General features: G+C 36.2%; 2 protein-coding genes across 2 annotated transcripts; one reads left to right on the top strand and one right to left on the bottom strand.

Moving 5' to 3' along the window:
* Nucleotides 1-4,425: 4,425 nt before the first annotated feature.
* LOC115963968 ((-)-isopiperitenol/(-)-carveol dehydrogenase, mitochondrial-like) lies at nt 4,426-5,531 on the bottom strand. The gene has a single exon (XM_031083236.1). It carries the CDS (start codon nt 5,405-5,407, stop codon nt 4,607-4,609), a length of 801 nt encoding a protein of 266 aa, XP_030939096.1. The 5' UTR covers nt 5,408-5,531; the 3' UTR covers nt 4,426-4,606.
* Nucleotides 5,532-16,557: 11,026 nt separating this feature from the next.
* LOC115964392 ((-)-isopiperitenol/(-)-carveol dehydrogenase, mitochondrial-like) lies at nt 16,558-17,364 on the top strand. Its single transcript, XM_031083711.1, has one exon. It carries the CDS (start codon nt 16,558-16,560, stop codon nt 17,362-17,364), a length of 807 nt encoding a protein of 268 aa, XP_030939571.1.
* Nucleotides 17,365-22,459: the final 5,095 nt, after the last annotated feature.

Below are 22,459 nucleotides of genomic sequence, written 5' to 3' on the forward strand. Positions count from 1 at the left end.
ATCACAATGGATTGAAAACCCATCACCACGGGTTGATACAATTAAATCAAATGTGAAAACCCAAACATCAAAAAAAAAAAAAAAAAAAAAGAGAAGCAAACTTCTCATCACCAATCCTTGATTCGATGTAAAAGATGCGAAATACCTTGCTATTACCAACAAATTAGATATATAAACAACTCAAATGTAAAGAATACCTTCGGATTTCTGTGAAAAAAGCTAAGAAAGAGGTCGGGGTTTGGTTGGTGCGTGAAGTGACCGTGACACGGCGGTGCGGGTTGGCTGAGCTCGAATCGGTGAAATAGTGTGTGAGGAGGTGAGGGCAGTGAGAGCTTCTTTTAGCTTGTGGTGGTACTAGAATGGAGATGAGAGAAGTCTGAGATGAGAGAGCTCTGCTTTACTGAAGAGAGCATCAAAAGGAGCGCCTCACGTGTATTGCTCTGACTGTGGGACCAAGTGTGTAGTGTTATTTATGAAAATGCCATTAAAAACAGAGCTATGGAAACTGAAAATACCTAAAATGTGTTTTTAGTTTCCATAACTCATCACTAAAAAATCAGAGAATTGAGTGATGGAAACAAAAACTGTAAACAAAATCCAAACGGACCTTTTAGCCCTGGGTCCCACCATTTTTGAGTTACGAGTTATGGAAACAGAGTTATGAGTTACGGAAACAGCAAATCCAAATAGCCCCTAAATTTCTAACTTTTTATCTTAGCCGTCTAGAAGGTATTAATCTCAATTATTTGTAATCAAGTTTGAATTTGCTAGATCTCTAGATAGGAACAAGGGCTACTGCACATATATAGTCAGTGTGGTCTTGTGACCACCTTGACTTGCCAAAAACAAATTATACTTGCAATATATATATATATATATATATAACACAATTATATTTAAATTAGTACATTTTGTCTTTCCTAAAAAAGATATTGACCACCTTGAGTTGATAATCTCAAGAATTTGGATACAATGAAAATAAGATAATGCTAGGAATAGAATAAAATGTCGCAACAATTTCACAACATTCTGAAATTAAAATGCCAACTCACACATGGGCCTTTTTTAATTCCTAATTTGTTTTTTTTTATGCTAATATAAGAATTGTTGTGACATTTTGTTGTGTCTCTAGTATTACTCACAACAATAATCTTAACCCTCCAACCATAATCCTTAAGCCCTTAAACAAAAACATAAATAAAAGTTCAAATAACAACAAAAAAGGAGAAGTATTATGTCTACAACATTTTCATAGCACTTTCACAATAAATCATAGGTGGTAAGTTGCTTATGACTCTAATTTGAACCCACCACTTAAATTATTTTTTTGTCCACTCATAACAACCAGTAATAACCTACCATTTAAGATTTGTTGTGAAAATATTGTGAACATAACATTTCTTATAAAAATGAGCCCAAATAACATAAAATGTTAGCCCAAAAAACAAGATTAGACCAAACAGAAACAAATGAATAAAATATTCAACAAATGCTCATTAAAAAAAAAAAAAAAAAAAAAAAAAAAAAAAAACCTAAACATTCATATTCATAACTTATTCAACTCATTTCATAAAAATAAATAAATAATCCCAAATTTCATTTTCCTAAAAAATGGTACCAAGAGAGAGATTGTGGCTGTGAGTTCTCGTCGACGGCGTTGAGAGTTCTACTCTTTAGTGGCTTGGCTTGCAGTCACAACATGTATCATTCATTGTTTTCTCTCACTTTTCCCATTTTTACTTTCTCTATTATTATTTTCAGGTTCTTTCTCACTTAATTACTCATCTCATCATTCTTAGTTCTCACCTATTTTCATCAATCTCTTTTTGCTTTTTAATTTTGTTTGTAGAAAGAAATTGAAAATTTTCATATATATATATATTGGTGATGTTGATATATTCAAATTCCTTTTTTTATTAGGTTCTGTATAATTTAAGTTTCTTAATAACCACCCTAGAATAGCTAAAAATACTCACTTTTGTTGTTTTGTCTTCAGATGTGGACCCTTTTATGTTTTGTTAAAAAATGGATTGACATGTCGAAACTAGGGACGTGCATGGTTTGGGTAGAGGGGTTTCATCAACCCAACCCACCATGGTGGGTTAAAAAAAATCCTATACAACCCGACCTACAATAGGGGTCTAGCCTAACCCTACCCAACCCACGTGGATCAGGGTGGACATATTTTTTTAATTACTATTATTAATATTAAATTGAGAATTAGAACAACACCACTACAAATAAGAGCAAATTTACAACCAGATAATCCTAAGCATAATACCAAACCAATGCAAAATATATGAGGAGAACTTAGGGTTTAGGTTTTGTAAGGGCACGTTTTGGTTCCTAAACCCAAAAGGTAAAATGATTCAGGCCCAAAGAGCCCAACACAATGAATTTTTAGAGAGTGGGCTGGAAACTAAACTTCAATGAGTTAGACAACAATCGTGATGGGTTAAAGATGACAAGAAAGCAAAGATAAACAAGTTTCATGCAAAGAAAATCTTCCTTGGCAAAGTCAGAGGAGAGTATATCTTGTATAGGCCTCTTTTCAATTTGATTACAAGTCCAGTTCTTATTGCTATAGTGTTTTTCCTATAGATTCTCAAATGATCCTCCTGTAATTGGGGTCTTTCTTCTTTATATTATCCTGTTTCCTTCATCTCAACCCTTCACGTGTAGATCAAGTTGTTGGCTTTTATCCTTGTCCCATCAACACCTTCCTGGAATCTTTGGGAATAGTTGTAAGGCTGAATATCACTGTTCATGTATTATCTCCATATTAATGTGGTCAGAGAGTTAGCTGCAGAGCTTTTAATGCAGTGGTAGCTGCTTTCTCTTGGATATTTCTTAGCTTCCCTTTGTCCTATTCCCTCCTAATGTTTATCCTTACCAGTAGAATCGTCCGGAGCATAGCTCTTGATGGCAAGCCAAACCTTTTGACATCTGCTATGTTTAGCTAAGGAGGCATTTCTCCTTGGACAACCTTACCAAACCTTTATGGCCAGAATCCTTCCGTTAAAGCCTACCTGTCCTCAGACTGCTAAATGTCCTCGGACAAGGCCCACGGCCCAATATACACTCTTGGGCCCTTCATCCCTATAGGTTTTATTTGGGAAGATAGGTAAAAAAGTAAATAACGAAATTGTATAATATATTTTTAAATTTTAAATATATGTTAAATATAGGTGGATTAGGTTATGGCAGATTTGTGAATTTTATGACTCGAATCCAACCCACTCTAAAAACAAATTTCAAAACCTGACCCAACCCACCAATCCCTTGTTGAAATCATCCATCTTCATTGTGTGACTATTCTCCCCACCCACTTTTTGGCCTATCCAAGTCATTCTGAACTTCGAAGTAGACTTTAGAACATTTATGTAGGGAAACTAAATTTTTGTTTCAAATTGCCACGTATAATGTTCCACATAAGAGCATCCACATCAATGGAGTTAAAAATTTAACTATTCAGCACCTACACAATTCACTTTATCTATTTTACTTCTTCACTTTATAATATACCCAACATCAATGGATTTATATTTTTAGCTATTTGATTAAAAAAATCTAAAAAAACATTCATTAAAATAAAATAAAAAATATCTACCACAACAACCTTTCATCCACCCACAATCACCTCCACTACCACTCTAGCAGCAACAACCTCCATAACCACCATCAACATCCTCCATAACCACCATCACCAACACAGACACAACCAAACCCACAAACAAAATAAAAAACCAAACCACCATCATAGTCACCAATCCACCACCACAACCACCATAGCCACCAAATCACCAAACCCACAAAAAAAAAGAAAAAAAAAATCAAACACCATTCCCCCACACCCAAATTCTGATATGAGCAAAGAGAAAAGAGATGGATTCAAGTGCGGCGGCAAGGGCATTCCGATCTGAGCAAAGAGGAAAGAGATGGATTCAAGGGAGGTGGCAAGGGCGTGACTTGATCTGTGAGATAAGAGAGAGGATGAGAGAGAGAGAGAGAGAGAGGAGCTTTGGTTTGAGAGAGGGAAGTAACGTGTGAGAGAGAGAGAGAGAGAGAGAGAGAGATGAGCTGAAATGGGAAGAGAAAAGAAAAAAGAATAAGAAAAAAAAAGAAAAGAAACATTATTTTAATGAGAAATTTAATAAAATATATATATATATATATATATATTTTGTTTTAACTTCTTGCTACTGCCCATAGTAGTGCACTGTAGATAAGAAGCTAAAATTTTTAAATTTAGCTCAACTATTGTAGCCTACTTTGTAGAATTAGTGGTGTTAAAAATAACTATTTAGTTATTTAGCACCACTATTGCTAGTGCTCTAACACACAATGCCAAGGAGTTTGATATGTTGCCAAAGAGTGTAAACACCATTAGTGAAACAATCAATTCTTTTAATTAATCACTACACCAATCTAAAGAATTATTTTATTTCATTTCAATATCAGTGCTTCATTGATCATGCTCCTTCATTCTTAACTTTATGATCACATAGAGAAAGAGTTACTGTATTTGATAATTGCATCTTCAACTATTACAAACGAACCCATATACGCACAATTGGGTCATTCTAACGGATTACTTAGCCGAATTCTAAACTCTAAGAAACCCACCATCCATAGCCAAATTATGGCCAGTGACAAACTGGGAATCCTCAGAAGCAAGAAACACCACAACGTCAGCCACATTTTTGGGTCTCACCACCCCACCTTTCAAAGTATAATTCGATTCTGCCATCTTATCCACTTCCTCATCATTTTCATACCCCAAAATGTCCTTCAACATCGGCGTCCCAACTGGTCCTGGTGAAACACAATTCACGCGTATCCCATACGCGCCCAGCTTCAAGCTCGCGCACCTCACCAACCCCAGCACCGCGTGCTTCGACATCACGTAGTCGACCAACTTCTCGCTGCCAACACTCGCCCCTATGCTCGCCGTACAAACGATGCTCCCCCTCACGCGCCCTTCCACCATCGCCCTCGCCGCGTGCTTCACACACGCCGCCGATCCGCGCGCGTTCACCGCCATGAGCTTGTCGTAAGCCGACAGGTCCATGTCCAGCACGGTCTGATCGCACGCGTGGGTGGATCTCCCCACGCCCGCGTTGCTGAACATGATGTCCAAGCGTCCGTACGCTTTCACCGTGGAGTCCACTAAGTTCTTGACCTGTTCCTCGTCGCTGACATCGCAGTGTACGTAGGTGCATACGTTGGAGCCGATTGACACGGCGGCGTTTTGGCCCTTCTCGTCTTGGACGTCGGCGATGACGATGGCTCGTGCGCCGTGAGCGGCGAACTCGCGAGCCGTGGCCTCGCCCATGCCGCTTGCGCCTCCGGTGATAATGGCCACTTTGCCTTGGAGCTTGTTGTTTGAAGAGGTGGAGTCTGTCATTTTGTTTTGTTTGAGTCAAGTGACTGATCAGTGAAGTATTGACAAGCTACTCTCAACAAAGGTTGTCCTTATATGTAAACGAGATCATTATTTTGTCGGCCACAAATTTATAATATTGTACACGAACGGATCAAAGTAATTGATGAATTAAATGAATATGTTCTAAAAAATAAATATATTTGTAAGATTATGTAGTATTGTTGACAAACTACTCGCAAGAAAGGATGTCCATATATCCAAAAAGAGATAATGAAAGTATGGACAAGTAGATTGGTGGCTCCTATTTTGTTGGCCACAATTAAAATTTATACGAATTTTATCGCATAGTTTTCACAAATTAGAGTAAATGATAAATTTTAGATAAATATAATAAATGAAAGTGTTAAAAATTGATAAAATTAAGTAAAAGGCTATGTTATATATATATATATATATATATAAGAAGATTCACCTCTTTCAATTAGACTTTTATTTGGTTCAAAAATGTCATTATTAATAAAATGTAACTTCATTTAGAAAGTGAGTCAGAAATATTAAATAACAAATTTCATTTTGAATTCGAAAAGAAAATTCCTAAAATTTTTTTTCTCTTCACATTGTTGTTGTTGTTTTTTTTTTTATATTATTTTATATTATTTTTTTTGTTTTATTTTATTTTATAATAGATACAAATTATTAACTTTTATGCAAAAGAATAGAAAAGTCTCTAAGCACGCACAACGAACGTGCTTAAAGGCTAGTATGTGTGTGAGTGTGTGTGTGTGTGTGTGTGTTTATACATACATACATTCATATATATAAGAGGATTTCCCTCTTTCAACTGAACTTTTATGTGACTCAAAAATACTCTCATTAATAAATGATAACTTCATTTAAAAATAGGGTCATAAATGTCAAATAACAAATTTCATTTTGAATTCAAAAAGAGAGACCCTAAAATTTGGGATTTGTTTCCCTTCATGTTCAAAAGAGAAATTACAGTTACTGCTTATTTCTAAAGTTTATTATTTTTATTTATTTGAAAAATAAAAAATATATTTTTAAATTATAATAGATGCAAATTATTAACATTTACACAAAAAAAAGAGTTTTTGAGCACGCGGGTAAGTCTGTGCTCAAAGGCTAATATATATATGAGGTTAGGTTGGGTCTTGGCATTTTGAAAGAAGTCAACCTAACACCTAACAAACTACCACACACTCTTGGTGCGATGGTCACTCCAAAAGTATAAGTGCTTATGGAGTGTGGGGGGTAAGGACCGAAATTCAAGTCTCTTGGAGGGAGTTTCAAATACATATACATTTAGATTAAGTTAGAGTAGAAATTCTATATTGTAAAAAAAAAAAAAAAAAAAAAAAAAAAAAAAAAACCCACTACCCTAGTAGTTGGATCCACCTAATCCACCAAAAGATAAATATCATATTCACTGCAAGGTATGCGAATACGATTCGAGTAATTTGGGTAAATTAAGTGGGTTGTTGCACATGCTTATGAAGAGGTATGCCTTTTTCAACTCAGAAAATTATACGTTAATTTTTTTTTTTCAAAAAAAAAAAATTTACATCCTCACTTTTGCCATCTTCCTATCTCAAGAAATCACTCCTTCTACTGAATCTTTTTTATATAGAGGTCATACAATACAAATTTCAAACCTTTATAAATTATATCATGAATAAGAAAATGATAGGAAAACGGAGAATCAATCATGATCCAAATTAGATGTGATCATATCATCATAGTAGTTCCTATCCGTTGAGATCCAAAATGAGAGATTTGTAGGTGCCTTCTCAAGTGATATATATAAATATATATATTGTTGGGAAATTTAGACTCCGGTTGATAGAATTAACAAGTTTTAAACCCAAGTTGTTAATTAGATTTATTATGAATAAATCTTGTTAAAACAAACAAACATCAATATCATGCACAAGGGAATAGTAAATAAGACAAGATATGATGACCTAGGAAAACCAATGAAACAAACTAGTTTTACAGTAAAAAAAAACCTTGGGGGAAAACCTTACCAAAAAGCAATTCACTATAGTAAAGAGAAGTTTCAGATCTAGTACAAAACTTTTGTCCCTAAACTCTATAATCCCTGTAAATGAACTTACAGTAGAAACCTTCTACTGCTTCAGAACCTCTGAACTCTTTAATATATGAACGTCATTCTTTTGTACGAATTCCAATACGTGACTAACTCCAGCAACTTGTGTTGGGCTTTGTGAAACTTAGTTGTGTTTGATTCGGATGACGGCGTAACCCAAAATAATGTTATGTGATTTTTTAATGGGAGATTTTCTAAGCCTAGTTAGTAATTAGGGTTTTGTTGTTGTAGTTTTTGAGAGATAGAAAAACTGTACTACTGCATTTTTTATTTTTTCATGATAATAGTGAAATCCCTGCAACTCGATGGATGTAGGCAAATTGCTGAATCACGTTAATATTGTCTTGTGTGTGTGATTATTTTTTTTTCTTTGGTATGTGTTTTCTCTATTTTGTTTCTTACAGATTTGGAAATTTTGTGTTAATTCCTTACAACTGGTATCAGAGCCTAGGATTAGGTTTGAGTAGGAGCAATGGTAAAGGAAGTAGGAAAGATGTCTAGAATAGAAAACTTTGATGGCACAGACTTTGGATTTTGGAGGATGCAAATCGAGGATTATCTTTATGGGAAGAAGTTGCATCTACCACTCTTAGGGGAAAAACCTACAACTATGAAGGATGAGGAATGGGCTCTTCTTGATAGACAGGTATTGGGAGTCATCAGGTTAACTCTGTCTAAGTTTGTTGCACAGAATGATGTAAAGGAGAAAACCACAGCAGATCTGATGAAGGCTTTGTCTGGTATGTATGAAAAGTCGTCAGCAAACAACAAGGTGCATCTGATGAATAAATTGTTCAATTTGAAGATGGCAAATAATGGATCAGTAGCACAACATTTGAACGAATTTAACACTATCACAAATCAATTGTCATCTATAGAAATTGATTTTAATGATGAGATTCGTGCACTAATTGTTTTGGCTTCTTTGCCAAACAGTTGGGAGATAATGAAGATGACAATAAGAAATTCTACAGGAAAGGAAAAGCTTAAGTACAATGACATAGGAGATTTAATTCTGGCTGAGGAGATTCGCAGAAGAGATGCAAGTGAAACCTTAAGATTTGGTTCTGTCCTAAACCTTGAGACAAGAAACAGAGGTAATGATAGAAATTCAAAGTATATCAAAATCTAGAAATTCTAATCGAAACAGAAGTAAATTTAGATCAGGTCAACAAGTCCAATTCTGGAACTATAAGAAAACGAGTCACTTTAGAAGGCAATGCAAAAGTCATAAGGAGAAGAATGAAGATGATTCTGCTAATACTGTAACAGAAGAGGTACAAGATGCATTACTTCTTACAGTAGACAGTCTACTTGATGATTCAGTTTTGGACTCAGGAGATTTGTTTCATACCACTCCACACCAAGAAATCATATAGAACTATATTGTAGGTGATTTTGGTAAGGTGTATTTGGTTGATGGTACAGCCTTGGATTTTGTGGGTATGGGAAGCGTCCGGATATTGTTACCAATGGGTCTGTTTGGTTACTGGAGAAGGTTCGACATATTCCTGACTTGAGGAGGAATCTGATTTCTATTGGATAACTTGATGATGAAGAGCATGCAATATTGTTTGTTGGTGGTATTTGGAAGGTTACAAAGGGAGTTAGAGTATTGGCCCGTGGAAAGAAGGCTAGTACTCTATATATGACCTTAACTTCAAGAGACACAATTGCAGTTTCTGAAACAAGTACTGATACAAACCTATGGCACCACAGACTTGGTCACATAAGTTAGAAAGGGATGAAGATGCTGCTGTCAAAAGGGAAACTACCAGAATTGAAGTCCGTTGATTTTGACATGTGTGAAAGTTGCATCTTAGGAAAGCAGAAAAATTTGAGTTTCTTGAAAATTGGTAGGATATCGAAGGCTGAAAAATTGGAATACACAATGATTTATGGGGGCCTTATCCGATTGCATCCCTTGGAGGTTCAAGGTATTACATCAGTTTCATTGATGACTCAAGCAGAAAGGAATGGGTTTACTTTCTGAAAAATAAATCTGATGTATTTGAGACTTTTAAGAAGTGGAAGGATATGGTTGAGAAAGAAACATGTCTGAAAGTAAAATGTTTGAGGTCAGAAAATGAAAGAGAGTACATAAATGAAGGGTTCAGTGAATATTGTGCTGCACATGGAATCAAGATGGAGAAGACTATTCCTGAGACACCACAACAGAACGGTGTGGCTGAGCACATGAACAGAACTCTCAATGAGCGTGCTAGGAGTATAAGGTTGCATACTGGATTACCAAAAACTTTATAGACTGATGCTGTTAGTATTGTAGCTTACTTGAAAAACCGATGACCATCAATTCCCATGGAGTTCGGACTTCCTAAAGAGGTTTGAAGTGGTAAAGAGGTAAAGTTTTCCCATTTAAAAGTTTTGATTGTGTTTCTTATGTTCATATTGATTCTATTGCTCATAGTAAACTTGATGCAAAGTCTAAAATATGTTTTTTTCATTGGCAATGGTGATGAGAAATTTGGCTATCAATTTTAGGATGAACAAAACAAAAAAATCATCAGAAGTAGAAATATGATATTCAATGAACAGGTTATGTATAAGGACAGGTCAACTGTAGTGCCAGATGTTATAGAGATAGATCAAAATAAATCTAAGTTTGTTAACTTAGATGAATTGACTGAAAGTACTGTCTAGAATAGGGGTGAAAAAGATAAGGAGAATATAGATTCATAGGTAGATCAAAGTACACCTGTAGCTGAAGTCTGCAGATCTTCCAAGACCATTAAACCTACACAACGTTATTCACCCACTCTAAATTATCTCCTGTTGACTGATGGTGGTAAGCTAGAATGTTATGATGAAGTTTTGCAGGATGAAAATTCAAGCAAGTGGGAGTTAGGTGTGAAGGATGTGATGGATTCCTTATTAGGGAATCAGACATAGGAATTGATTGAATTGCCAGTAGGAAAGAAGGCTTTGCACAAAAAGTGGGTATACAGAATAAAGAATAAGAATGATAGTAGCAAGCATTACAAGGCCAGATTAGTTGTCAAAGAGTTCTAGTAGAAGAAGGGCATTGACTACTCAGAAATATTTTCTCCAGTTGTGAAGATGTCAACAATCAGACTAGTACTGGGAATGGTGGCTGCAGAAAATTTACATCTTGAACAAATAGATGTGAAGATGGCATTCTTTCATGGTGACTTAGAGGAAGACATTTACATGACTCAGCCAGAAGGTTTCATTGTTCAGGGACAAGAGAATCTAGTCTACAAACTGAGAAAGAGCTTATATGGCCTAAAACAAGCTCCAAGACAGTGGTACAAGAAATTTGATAGTTTTATGCATATAATTGGGTTCAAGAGATGTGAAGCTGTTTATTGTTGCTATGTTAAGTTCTTTGGCAATTCTTACATCATTTTACTGTTGTATGTGGATGATATGCTCATTGTAGGGTCTAGCATTGAGGAGATTGATAATCTAAAGAAGCAATTGTCAAAACAATTTGCAATGAAGGATTTGAGAGTTGCAAAGCAAATCCTTGGTATGATAATCATTAAAGACAAGGCTAATGGTACATTAAATCTTTCATAGTTAGAGTATGTGAAGAAAATTCTCAGCGGGTTCAACATGAATGAAGATAAACCAGTGAGCACACCCTTGGGTAGTCATTTCAAACTAAGCAAAGAATAGTCATCAAAGATAGAAGAAGAAAGCTATTGTCAGCTTGATGTATGAGCAAATTGCCCTATGCCTCAGCTATTGTCAGCTTGATGTATGCTATGGTGTGTACAAGGCCAGACATTACACATGTAGTGGAAGTTGTGAGCAGATTCATGAGTAGGCCTGGAAAGTAACATTGGGAGGCAGTCAAGTGAATTTTGAGATATCTGAAGGGTTCATTAGATACATGTCTTTGCTTCACAGGTGCAAGTTTGAAACTATACAGTTATGTAGATGCTAATTTTGCTGGTGATATTGATAGTATAAAGAGTACTACTAGGTTTTTTTTTTCTCTGGGTGGTATAGTTATATCCTGGACTTCAAATATACAAAAAATTGTTACTTTGTCTACTACAGAAACTGAGTATGTTGCACAATTGAAACTAAAAAGGAGATGATTTGGCTATATGGCTTCTTAGATGAATTGGGTAAGAAGCAGGAAATGGGCATTCTACAAAGTGACAGTCAGAGTGCAATTTTTCTTGCTAAAAATTCGACTTTTCATTCAAAGTCGAAGCATATACAGACAAAATACCACTTTATCCGTTTCCTTGTTGAAGATAAGCTAACAATACTTGAGAAGATTTGTGGATCTAAGAACCCGGCAGACATGTTGACTAACGATGTCACTATTGAGAAGTTGAAGCTATGTACAGCTTCAGTTGGTCTTCTAGCTTGAGGACAGGAGGATGAGTTGCAGGGATAAGAGATTGTTTTTGGAGGATTGCGGTTGATGTTGGTGATTGAACTAGTCTCCAAGTGAGAGATTTGTTGGGCTTTGTGGAACTTAGTTGTGTTTGATCCGGATGACAACCCAACCTGAAATAATGTTGCGTGGTTTTTTAATGGGAGAATTTCTGAGACTTATAATGGCTTTTAAAATAAATCTTATATATGTCTAGGGTTGTGACAAAAGAAACCTTAAACATGCATGTCAGCTAGGGCCAAAAATCAGATCTGGAAATTCTAATTTCGCAGATCTCTACAAATTCAGCTTCTGTTGAGCTTCTGTTGAGTTTCGTTCTTAAATCTTGATAGATACTGTTTCTATTGAGGTATCTGTCGGGTTTTAATGAATAACTTTTCTTCACTTATTTCTTGGTCTAATCTTTATGACTTTAATACTTGACTTGAACTCTTATTTCTTGAAGTATTAAACTCATCATAGATCTACCCAATTACAAGTAAAGTACATTTTGTAAAAGGATTAGCCTATTGTATAAAATATGGCCTTAACATATATATATATATATATATATATATATATGCACCACTTTGAACTGCCAACTTAATCAAATTAAAAAAAAAAATTGTGAGGGCTATATTTTAACCCCTATTCCTACACAAATATATGATCTAGTAATTTAAAACAAAATTTCAAACTTCTTAATAAATTTTAACATCGGTTGTTGAAGAATATACCCTCCTAATCTATTAGGCATATTCCCTAATGCACCAACTTTGTTTGAATCGCCAACTTTGAATAAAAAATTGCTAGGGTTGTTTTCAGGATGACAAATCTAATAAGCACCGGACCATTTAATCCTAATGAGAGAGCTCAAGTGAAAGGAGAGAGCTAATAACTATAAGCACCCTCTAATAATTAAATATCCCATAAGGCCAATGACCCTCGAGTACTTCCAAAAACTAAAAAGTAAAACAAGGAAAAGTCATCCCCATAAGATTTAAAGACGAAATCATTACAGGTGTATGATTGACTATTTCTAAAAGAGTTTAGTTAAAAGATGTTGTTAGAGCATTCCATCAGCTGTGTTAAATGCTAAATTTTTGGTATTTGGTATACTAAACACCAATATTCATACTTCATGAAATGTTCCAAATCTCAAAATTTTTTACAACATTCTACAATGCAGTTTCATTTATGGAACCGTACTGTAGCATGTTGCGAAAATTTTTATTATTTGTTTATTCAAATGCTACCGTGTTGGTTTCAAATGCTTTAGTGTTGGTTTTTTTTAATATTATTTTAATATAGAGAATTGAAGAATAGAAGATGTAATGTATACTGAATTGTAATTTCGCTTCAAACTTAAAGAACCAATTGTGCACACAGGGTAAACTTTAGGAATCAATAGTGTAGTTTCGCTTTATTTTTCTTCCTTTTTTTATAATAGATACCAATTATTAACTTTTACCTAAAACAATAGAAAAGCCTTTGAGTATGCGCAACTTAGAGGCTAGTGTGTGTGTGTGTGTGTGTATATAAGGATTCTCTTCTTTCAACTGAACTTTTATTTGGTTCAAAAATACCCTCATTAATAAAGGATAACTTCATTTAGAAATTGAGTCATAAATGTCAAATAACAAATTTCATTTTGAATTCAAAAAGAGAATTCCTAAAATTTAGGATTTTTTTTTCTCTTCACGTTCAAAAGAGAAATTACAGTTACTGCTTATTTCTAAAGTTTATTATTTTTATTTTTTTTAAAATTAAAAATATATTTCTAAATTTGAATAGATGCAAATTATTAACGTTTACCAAAAAAAAAAAAAAAAAGAGTTTCTGAGTACGCGCGTAAGCCTGTGCTCAAAGGCTAATATATATATATATATATATATATATATATATATATATAGGGGTTAGGTTGGGTCTTGGCGTTTTGAAAGAAGTCCACCTAACAACCAACAAATCACCATATACTCTTGGTGCGATGGTCACTCCACAAGTATAAGTGTTTGTGGGGTGTGGGAGTAAGGGTTGAGAGTTCAAGTCTCCAAAAAGGGCTTCAGTACATTTACATTTAGTGGACCCACCTAATCCACCAAAAGATAAATATCATATTCACTACAAGATGTGAACGCGATTCGCACAATTTGGGTAAATTAAGCGGGTTGTTGCACATGCTTATGAAGAGATATGCCTTTTTCAACTCAGAAAAATTATACATTATTAATTTTTTTTTTCAAAAAAAATTTTACATCCTCACTCTCGCCATCTTCCTATCTCAAGAAATCCCTCCTTCTACCGAATCTTTTTTTATATAGGGGTCATACAATTTAAAATTTAAAATTTCAAACCTTTATAAATTATATCATGAATAAGAAAAGGATAGGAAAACGGAGAATCAATCGTGGTTCAAATTAGACGTGATCATATCATCATAGTAGTTCCTATCCGTTGAGATCCAAAATGAGAGATTTGTAGGTGCCTCCTCAAGTGATATATATATATATACATATATACATATATATATATATATATATATATATATATATATATATATATATATATATATATATATGCACCACTTTGAACCTCCAACTTGATCAAATTAAAAAAATTGTGAGAGCTATATTTTTAATCCCTAGTCCTACACAAATATACGATCTAGTAATTTAAAACTAGATTTCAAACTTCTTAATACATTTTAACATCGGTTGTTGAAGAATATACCCTCCTAATCAATTAGGCATATTCCCTAATGCACCAACTTTGTTTGAATCGCCAACTTTGAATAAAAAATTGCAAGGGTTGTTTTCAGGATGACAAAGCTAATAAGCACCGGACCATTTAATCCAAATGAGAGAGTTCAAGTGAAGGGAGAGAGCAAATAACTAAAGCACCCTCTAATAATTAAATATCCCAAGACCAATGACCCTCGAGTCCAAAAACTAAAAAGTAAAACAAGGAAAAGTCATCCCCACCATAAGATTTAAAGACGAAATCATTACAGGTGTATGATTGACTATTTTTAAAAGAGTTTAGTTAAAAGACGTCGTTAGGGTATTCGTATTAAGTGTGTCGAATGTTAAATTTTTGATATTTGGCATATCAAATACTAATATTTATGTTTTATGAGATGTTCTAAATTTCAAAAATTTTTACAACATGCTACAATGCATTTTCATTTATGGAACCGTACTGTAACATGTTGCAAAAATTTGTATTGTTTATTCAAATGCAACCATGTTAGTTTCAAATGCTTTAGTGTTGGTTTTTTTTTAATATTATTTTAATATTTGTATATATTATTTTAATGTATAAAATTGAAGAATAGAAGATGTGATGTATACTGAATTGTAAAATAGTGTGTCAAAATAATAAAATAGTATTTTCTCAAAAAAAAATTGTATTTTTGATGTGTCAAAATAACATTTTTTTGAAACTCCTAATGAAAATGCTCTTAGGGCATAAGATATTAAATTATTTAAAAAAAAATTAATTTCATGAGAAGTATAAAAAACTGTAAAACAAATTATTATTATATTACTTAAGGTTAGCAAAATTGGACACGACCCGCGAACCTGACACGATACAAAATTAGTAGGTTATGGGTTGAGACTTAATGGGTTCATGTTATATTCGGGTTGACACGACTGACCTGTTTAATAAATGGATTGAGTCAGTGTCCATCACATGGAACCCGTTTGACCCGTTTAATTAAATAACATTTTACCAATATACCCTTCAAACCCTAGGTATATAAACTTTTTAATTGTTGTGGTTTATTTTCTTTGACATATTATGATTGATTATATATGATATTGAGATATGTTTTAGTTTTGAATTATTATTTGTAATGCAATTATTAATTCTAATTTTTATATAAAAATATTTATTTGTTTGGGTTTTCATAATTCATATCAATTTGTTTAATACTAAAATTATTATTATTATTTTCGTTTTGATAAAATTTGATAAACAGGTCGACACAACTGACCCATTTAATAAATAGATTGTATTAGGATTGAGGAATCTTGACCTGTTTAATGAACATGTCGGGTTAGGGTTGACCCATATAGTCTAATACTCATGACTTGACACGACAGGAACTCGACACGCGAATACAAATTGCCACCCCTACTATTACTAGTCTCTAAGCACACACGTTGTATGTGCTCAGAGATTCTTATATTTTTTGGATAAATATTAATAATTTGTATCAACTATAATTTAAATTTTTTATTTTTTATTTTTCAAACAAATAAAATCCTAAATTTTTATTAGTTCTCTTTTTTAATTTAAAATAAAATTTGTTATTTACCATTTATGACCCTATTTCTATATGAAGTTACTTTTCATTAATGAGAATATTTTTAAATCACATAAAAATCCAGTTAAAATATGGGAATCCTCTTATATATAGTATAGATAAAAAAAAATGTCTTCAAATATTTCTTATACTAATGCCTTTAAGACATTTATCAACTTTTTCATTCTAAAAAATACTTAAAAAAAAAAAAAAAAGAAGTAAATTTTTACTTAAAAGTTGGACGATCTTTCATATAATGTATAAGTTGATTTCTGTTTGATCTCTACACATGGGATCAGAGTGGTTGGCGAATAGTATCACATAGAAAGGTATTCGCTTCCCTGACTGAAATAAACAAAATGACAGACTCCACACCATCAAACAAGAAGCTCCATGGCAGGGTGGCCATTATCACCGGAGGTGCAAGTGGCATGGGCGAGGCCACGGCACGCCACTTCGCCGCTCACGGCGCAAAAACCATCGTCATCGCCGACGTCCAAGACGAGAAGGGCCAAACCGTCGCTCTATCAATCGGCTCCAACATCTGCACCTACGTTCGTTGCGATGTCACTGACGAGGAACAGGTTAAAACATTGGTAGACACCACAGTGAAAGCGCACGGACGCTTGGACATCATGTTCAGCAACGCGGGCATGGGGAGAGCGACTCACACGTGCGAGCAGAGCGTGTTGGACGTGGACTTGTCGGCTTACGACAAGGTCATGGCGGTGAACGCGCGTGGAATGGTGGCGTGCGTGAAGCACGCAGCGAAGGCGATGGTTGAAGGGCGCGTGAGGGGGAGCATTGTTTGCACGGCGAGCGTGGCGGCGACTATGGGCGGCGACAAGTTTGTGGACTACGTGATGTCGAAGCATGCGGTGCTGGGGTTGGTGAGGTCTGCGAGCTTGCAGCTGGGGGCTTATGGGATACGAGTGAATTGTGTTTCACCAGGGGCTGTTGGGACACCACTGCTCAAAGACATGTTTGGGGTTGAAGATGAAGAGGCAGAAAAGGTGTACGAGTCGAGTGCCGTCTTGAAAGGTGGGGTGATGGCACCCAGAAATGTGTTCGACGTTGTGGTGTTTCTTGCTTCTGAGGATTCGGAGTTTGTCACTGGGCATAATTTTGTGGTGGACAGTGGGTTTAGTCTCAAAGTTGGCCAATGATCCATTAAAAGCACACTTGTGTGAGTTGTGTCACAAAGGTTTCAGGAAAAATTGTCGAATCCTCTATTAAAATTGTTGAAGATGCAATAAAGAATTAATTAATTGAACTATTTAAAGGTCTCTTATTAAGTGTTCTAGTGTTGTTTATTGGAAAAAGGGAGGTGTTTTGGCGTCATTCTATTTGGAAAACTCACAAAATTTTAGTAGTAGTAGTAGTAGTAGTTCTTTTTTTGGGGGGTGGGGGGGAATGCTCTGGCGGTGCTATTTTCCCATTCAAATGTGAATGTTTGAGTTTTGGACTGGTCATGACTTATGGTTGCGGGACACGAGAAGTAATATTGGGTTTTTGATCATGCGTTAACATTTTAAACATAGGAGGAGGGAAAGGGAATCACAAAGATAGGCACCATTTTACCGTTTGAAAATACAAGCTAAATATTAAAAGATGCTGTTTAAAAACATGTTTTATTTTTCTTTACTGGTTTTGGTTAGGACTCAGGTCGCATCCTTGCTTATTTTTTATTCATTAAAAAAAAAATGATTTATATTCACTAGTTTTTGCTCTTTAAAAGCAAGAGAAAAGTAAAACCATTACCCTCAAGTGGAAGCTTTTAGTTTTTATGGACAAATTTTTAAAACCTCATTTTTTCTCACTTAACTTTTTCAAGGTACAAGTATATTTTAGCACACTCTTAACAAAAATACGTGAGAAAAAAAAAGGTAGATAAACTGTTCCAAAATGGAAACTAGTCAAGTCATAATGGAAAGTCAAGAATTGCTTTAATTTTGAATTGAAAACTCAAAATATTAGTAAAAAAACTTGAAACTCAACTAGTTATATTTGGTGTTTCCAAAAGAGACAGTTGGGGTTCAAATCCTTCTTCCTTAATTATTGAATTATATATTTAAAAAAATAATTGAAAACTCATAAAGAGGCCTTCTCAAAAAAGAAAAAAAAAAAAAAAGTTCACTCCTTTATAATATGCTTTTATATGCTATGAATTGTGATAGTAGGGTTGCACCCTAAGCAAAAGTCGAAAGGAAAATTACAACCATTTCGCACAGGTTGTATTTCTAAAACGAAGAGATACGGCTCCATAATAATATAAATGAGATTGTATCCTTAAACCTAAGCCATACAAACTCCATAATCTATATATATATATATATATATATATATATATGTGGGGCCCAAATGATTTATGGGCCAGGCCCATCTACCCGGGGAGAATCCAAAGGCCCAAGCCGAGGAGGGCTATGGCCCAAGCTCGACAAGATAGCCTATGGATACCGCCGAGGGCTGTTCAGTTCTCGGCAGACCCAAAGTCCCCCCAGAAAGAGGGGTGAAAACGGTATAGGACTGAAACTTGGAAGAAAGATCTAAAATATCCAGGGAAAGCTGCCCTTACTGCCATTTAATACTCTTAACCTGACATAGCCGCATTCTTTGGCTTTTACAACCACCCCCAACGACTTTGGGTATGGGCTGATGGGACAAATATCAGCCTTGGAAATGTTGACCCTATACGTGGACGAAGGACAGTGGACACAGGTGAATATAAAAGGAAAACTCAGTAATCTAGAGAAGAGGCTGGGAAAAATGGCCAAAAACCAGAGCCTCCCAGCCCACCTCCAGGAGAAAGACTCCAGGGGTGAAGGAAACTTAACTATATACGAAAATCCCGAAAAACCCACCGCCTGGTGACTAAGGCCTAGCCTTTCAAACCCACGCTCTACAAATGACATTGTCTGGGCCTTTTCACGTGCGAATCCAACACTGTTAGGTTCGTCACGAATCGTGTCCTTACAATTGGCGCCGTCTGTGGGGAAGGCTTGTGTGTTGGTATAGGCGGTGGGTAGATAGAGTTTCTTTGTTATTTCTAACCGTTAGTTATAAAGTTCTAGTATAAAGTTCTGCTAGGGGCTACGTTTCTTGACTAGGGGCTTGGCTGAGGAGCTAACTCCCCTAAAGCCAAGATCCCACACAAAGAGAAAACTAGGTTTTGGACAGAACCAAGGCATTGCATAGTCCTCGGACTCAAGCCTATGGGAAAACCAATTACCTGGACGTGGAAAACTAGGTTTTGGACAAAACCAGGGCATTGCATGGTCCACGGACTCAAGCCTATGGGGAAACCAACTACTTGGACGTGGAAAACTAGGTTTTGGACAGAACCAAGGCATTGCATAGTCCTCGGACTCAAGCCTATGGGAAAACCAACTACCTGGACGTGGAAAACTAGGTTTTGGACAGAACCAAGGCATTGCATAGTCCTCGGACTCAAGCCTATGGGAAAACCAACTACCTGGATGTGGAAAACTATGGGAAACCATTACCTGGACTTTAAGATCTATCCGAGGAAAGCTCTCCACTAGTAATTGGGTTAGTTCCTAAATTGTGAGGATTATCAAGTCTGTTTTCGGATCTGCAGCACCAAAGGGATCGATGCAGTATGGAGCAATAGGTCGCCTGAAAAACAATCTGAGTTCTCTACTGCTTAGACAACCCCTCGGAAGGATTATTCAGAGATTATCATTCTCAGACGGTATTCTCGCCCTCATCCCAAAATGTTCAATTGTTACCTCGGTTAGTTTCCTAAGTTTAACTTTCTATGAATTATCGTTATAATGCTTGGTAGTGTTGGTAAATTAGAATTAGTTGGACTATGTTCCAAAGTTTCCCGCTCTAAGTATTATTGAATAAACACACACATGGAGCACACCCTTCCACAAAGTAGTGTTGCAAAAAGAATAGTATTCAAAATAAGTAAATAAATTTCCCTTTTTACTAAAACGAAGAAATAACATAGCATACAATAAAAAGCTGGAATCAGTTTATGTCAAAGCTCGCTACATAATAGAAAGGAAAGATACAAGAGAATAAGATAAAGCCGAGGAGGTAGTACAGATGAGAGGTCGGCTACTACTTCAAGACCTTATTCTTCTTCAGTGCTTTTGCATGCCCATAACTCAGGCAGCAAAAGAACCCGACTTGAGCCTCACACCGCAGAAGGAAAGGTGCAGGGAGCCGGAAGTTGAGGAGCCTTTACCAAAAAATTTGCCTGCAACAAGGTAGAGGCGCTAGGGGCGGAGAATCTTTCTTCTGACACACCAAAATTTTGGCATGAACAGAACCTGCTTCAGATTTTGACTAAAAGAGGGAGAAACACCCTTTCCCCTCTGTCAAACTGGAATATTCTCTTGAACTTATGCCTCCTTTGCCCGTACCTCATTATCTGGAGTCTCAGGAGGACACGACGCCTTTGTGGCGGAGAGAGCTCCTTTGCCCCAACCCTCGCTTCGAACATGATGTACTAGGAGAGGAGACTGAAGGATTTGTGCGAAAGTAAAAGCAACTTTCTCTCCTATTTATTTAAAGGATAAGGTGGAGGCATTTAACTCACGCGACGTCCCAAGGAATGCTACAAACAAAACGTCTCTGGCTCGATTTCCAATGCCGTCTGCAACCCTGAGATTAAAGGAGCCTCGTGAAGGCGCACCTCGAACACTGGGACGCCAAAAAGTACCGCGTGACCTGAGACTACGGAAATACCCCATAATTTGTGGGCCCAGTAAATTCGCAGCCCAGGCCCGTTTAGCATAGGGGTCCAAGGACAGAACCAAGGCCTTGCATGGTCCTCGGACTCAAGCCTATGGGGAAACCAAGTACAAAAAATAAAAATTACAAGTGTTGGACAGTACCAAGGCCTTGCATGGTCCTCGGACTCAAGCCTATGGGGGAACCAACTGCTCGGATAGGGAAAGTCCTCGGCCCAAATGCTGTAAAATGTTAAGGCCAATAAAAGTGTTAGGATGATGGTGGGGCACTCCACTATTCAGTAGCCTCAGGGGGCTGTTCATTTTGGCGAGTGATATTTTCTCGGACGATTACTTCCTACACCACATCGAGCAATTAATTAACATCTCGGCTAGTTTTGGGGTAAGTATCCTTTTTCTCAGGTCGGCGGTATTGTGCCTGGCCGACTGGGAGAGCTTATCATAATGCCTTTTTCTTTTCCTGCTTAATGGGAGTTTCAACCCTAAGTACTATTCGTTTGGCCCAGTATTATAAAACCGTATTGTTTTTATAAACGCCAAGCAAGATTTTTTTTTTAACTGGGACTTTGGTCCTAAACGTCGGTCACGGTTTAAGAATAAAAAGAATTCACACGGTTGTATATCATTACATTGCGCTATTATTTCGAGAATATAAAGATAGAACATGAAAAATAAAATGATAACAATTTTTATTAATACGAAAAATTATTACAACGTACAAAGAGGGGCTCAAACAAGCCTATACAAAATGTGAACTGCCTAAGCAACGATAACATCCGCAGTACAGATAAGTAAACAGTCCGGCGTCTTTTAAACTCGTTTTCGAAGTCTCTTCAATCTCTGCCTCAATACTGCTCATATTATGATAAGAGCCTTCTTTGGAAAAAGATGAAGGAGGAGGAAATAGTAAGGAAGAAATCAATGAAGAAGATGGAGGAGATGAATGAAGAAGATGGAGGACATGAGTAAAGAAGGAGGAGAAGAAGAGAGAAGAGATGAAAAGAAAGAAAAGGAGCAAAAGAGGGAGAAGAGAAAGCACCAGAATGGATCTGGTATTGGGAAGACTAAGAAAGGGAGGCGGAGAGGGCCTCCAGTGAACAAAGAGAAGAAGAAGCAGAGACACTTAGTCCCTGCCTCGGTTCTGACTCCTAACACGCTGGGGCCATACTAGGTATGCTTATAGGAGAGCGGTTGGTACTGATGATAGGTGTTCTCGACTCAGTCACGCCGAAAGTTTGACGTGACAAGTCCCTGCTTCGGATTTTGACTGAAAGAAGGGTGAGGTTGATTTTGAGTCTTCGCCATCCCTGTCCCGATCGAGCCATAATGAGCTTTATTGGAACGTGGCGTTTACGGGAGGGGTATGGCTCCTGCATCACTCGTTGTTATGGTAAAGTGTACCACGATTTAGTGTATAAACCAGTGGGTAAAATGAACCCTAGGGGAGGCCAAGTATTTCAAAACTCAGAAGGATGAAAAGGGATTCTTTACAAAAACAATAACCTCCTCCCTTCTTTCTTATACAGAGGGTGGAGCG

This window comes from Quercus lobata, chromosome 10 (genome assembly GCF_001633185.2).
Source record: "Quercus lobata isolate SW786 chromosome 10, ValleyOak3.0 Primary Assembly, whole genome shotgun sequence".
NCBI lineage: Eukaryota > Viridiplantae > Streptophyta > Magnoliopsida > Fagales > Fagaceae > Quercus > Quercus lobata.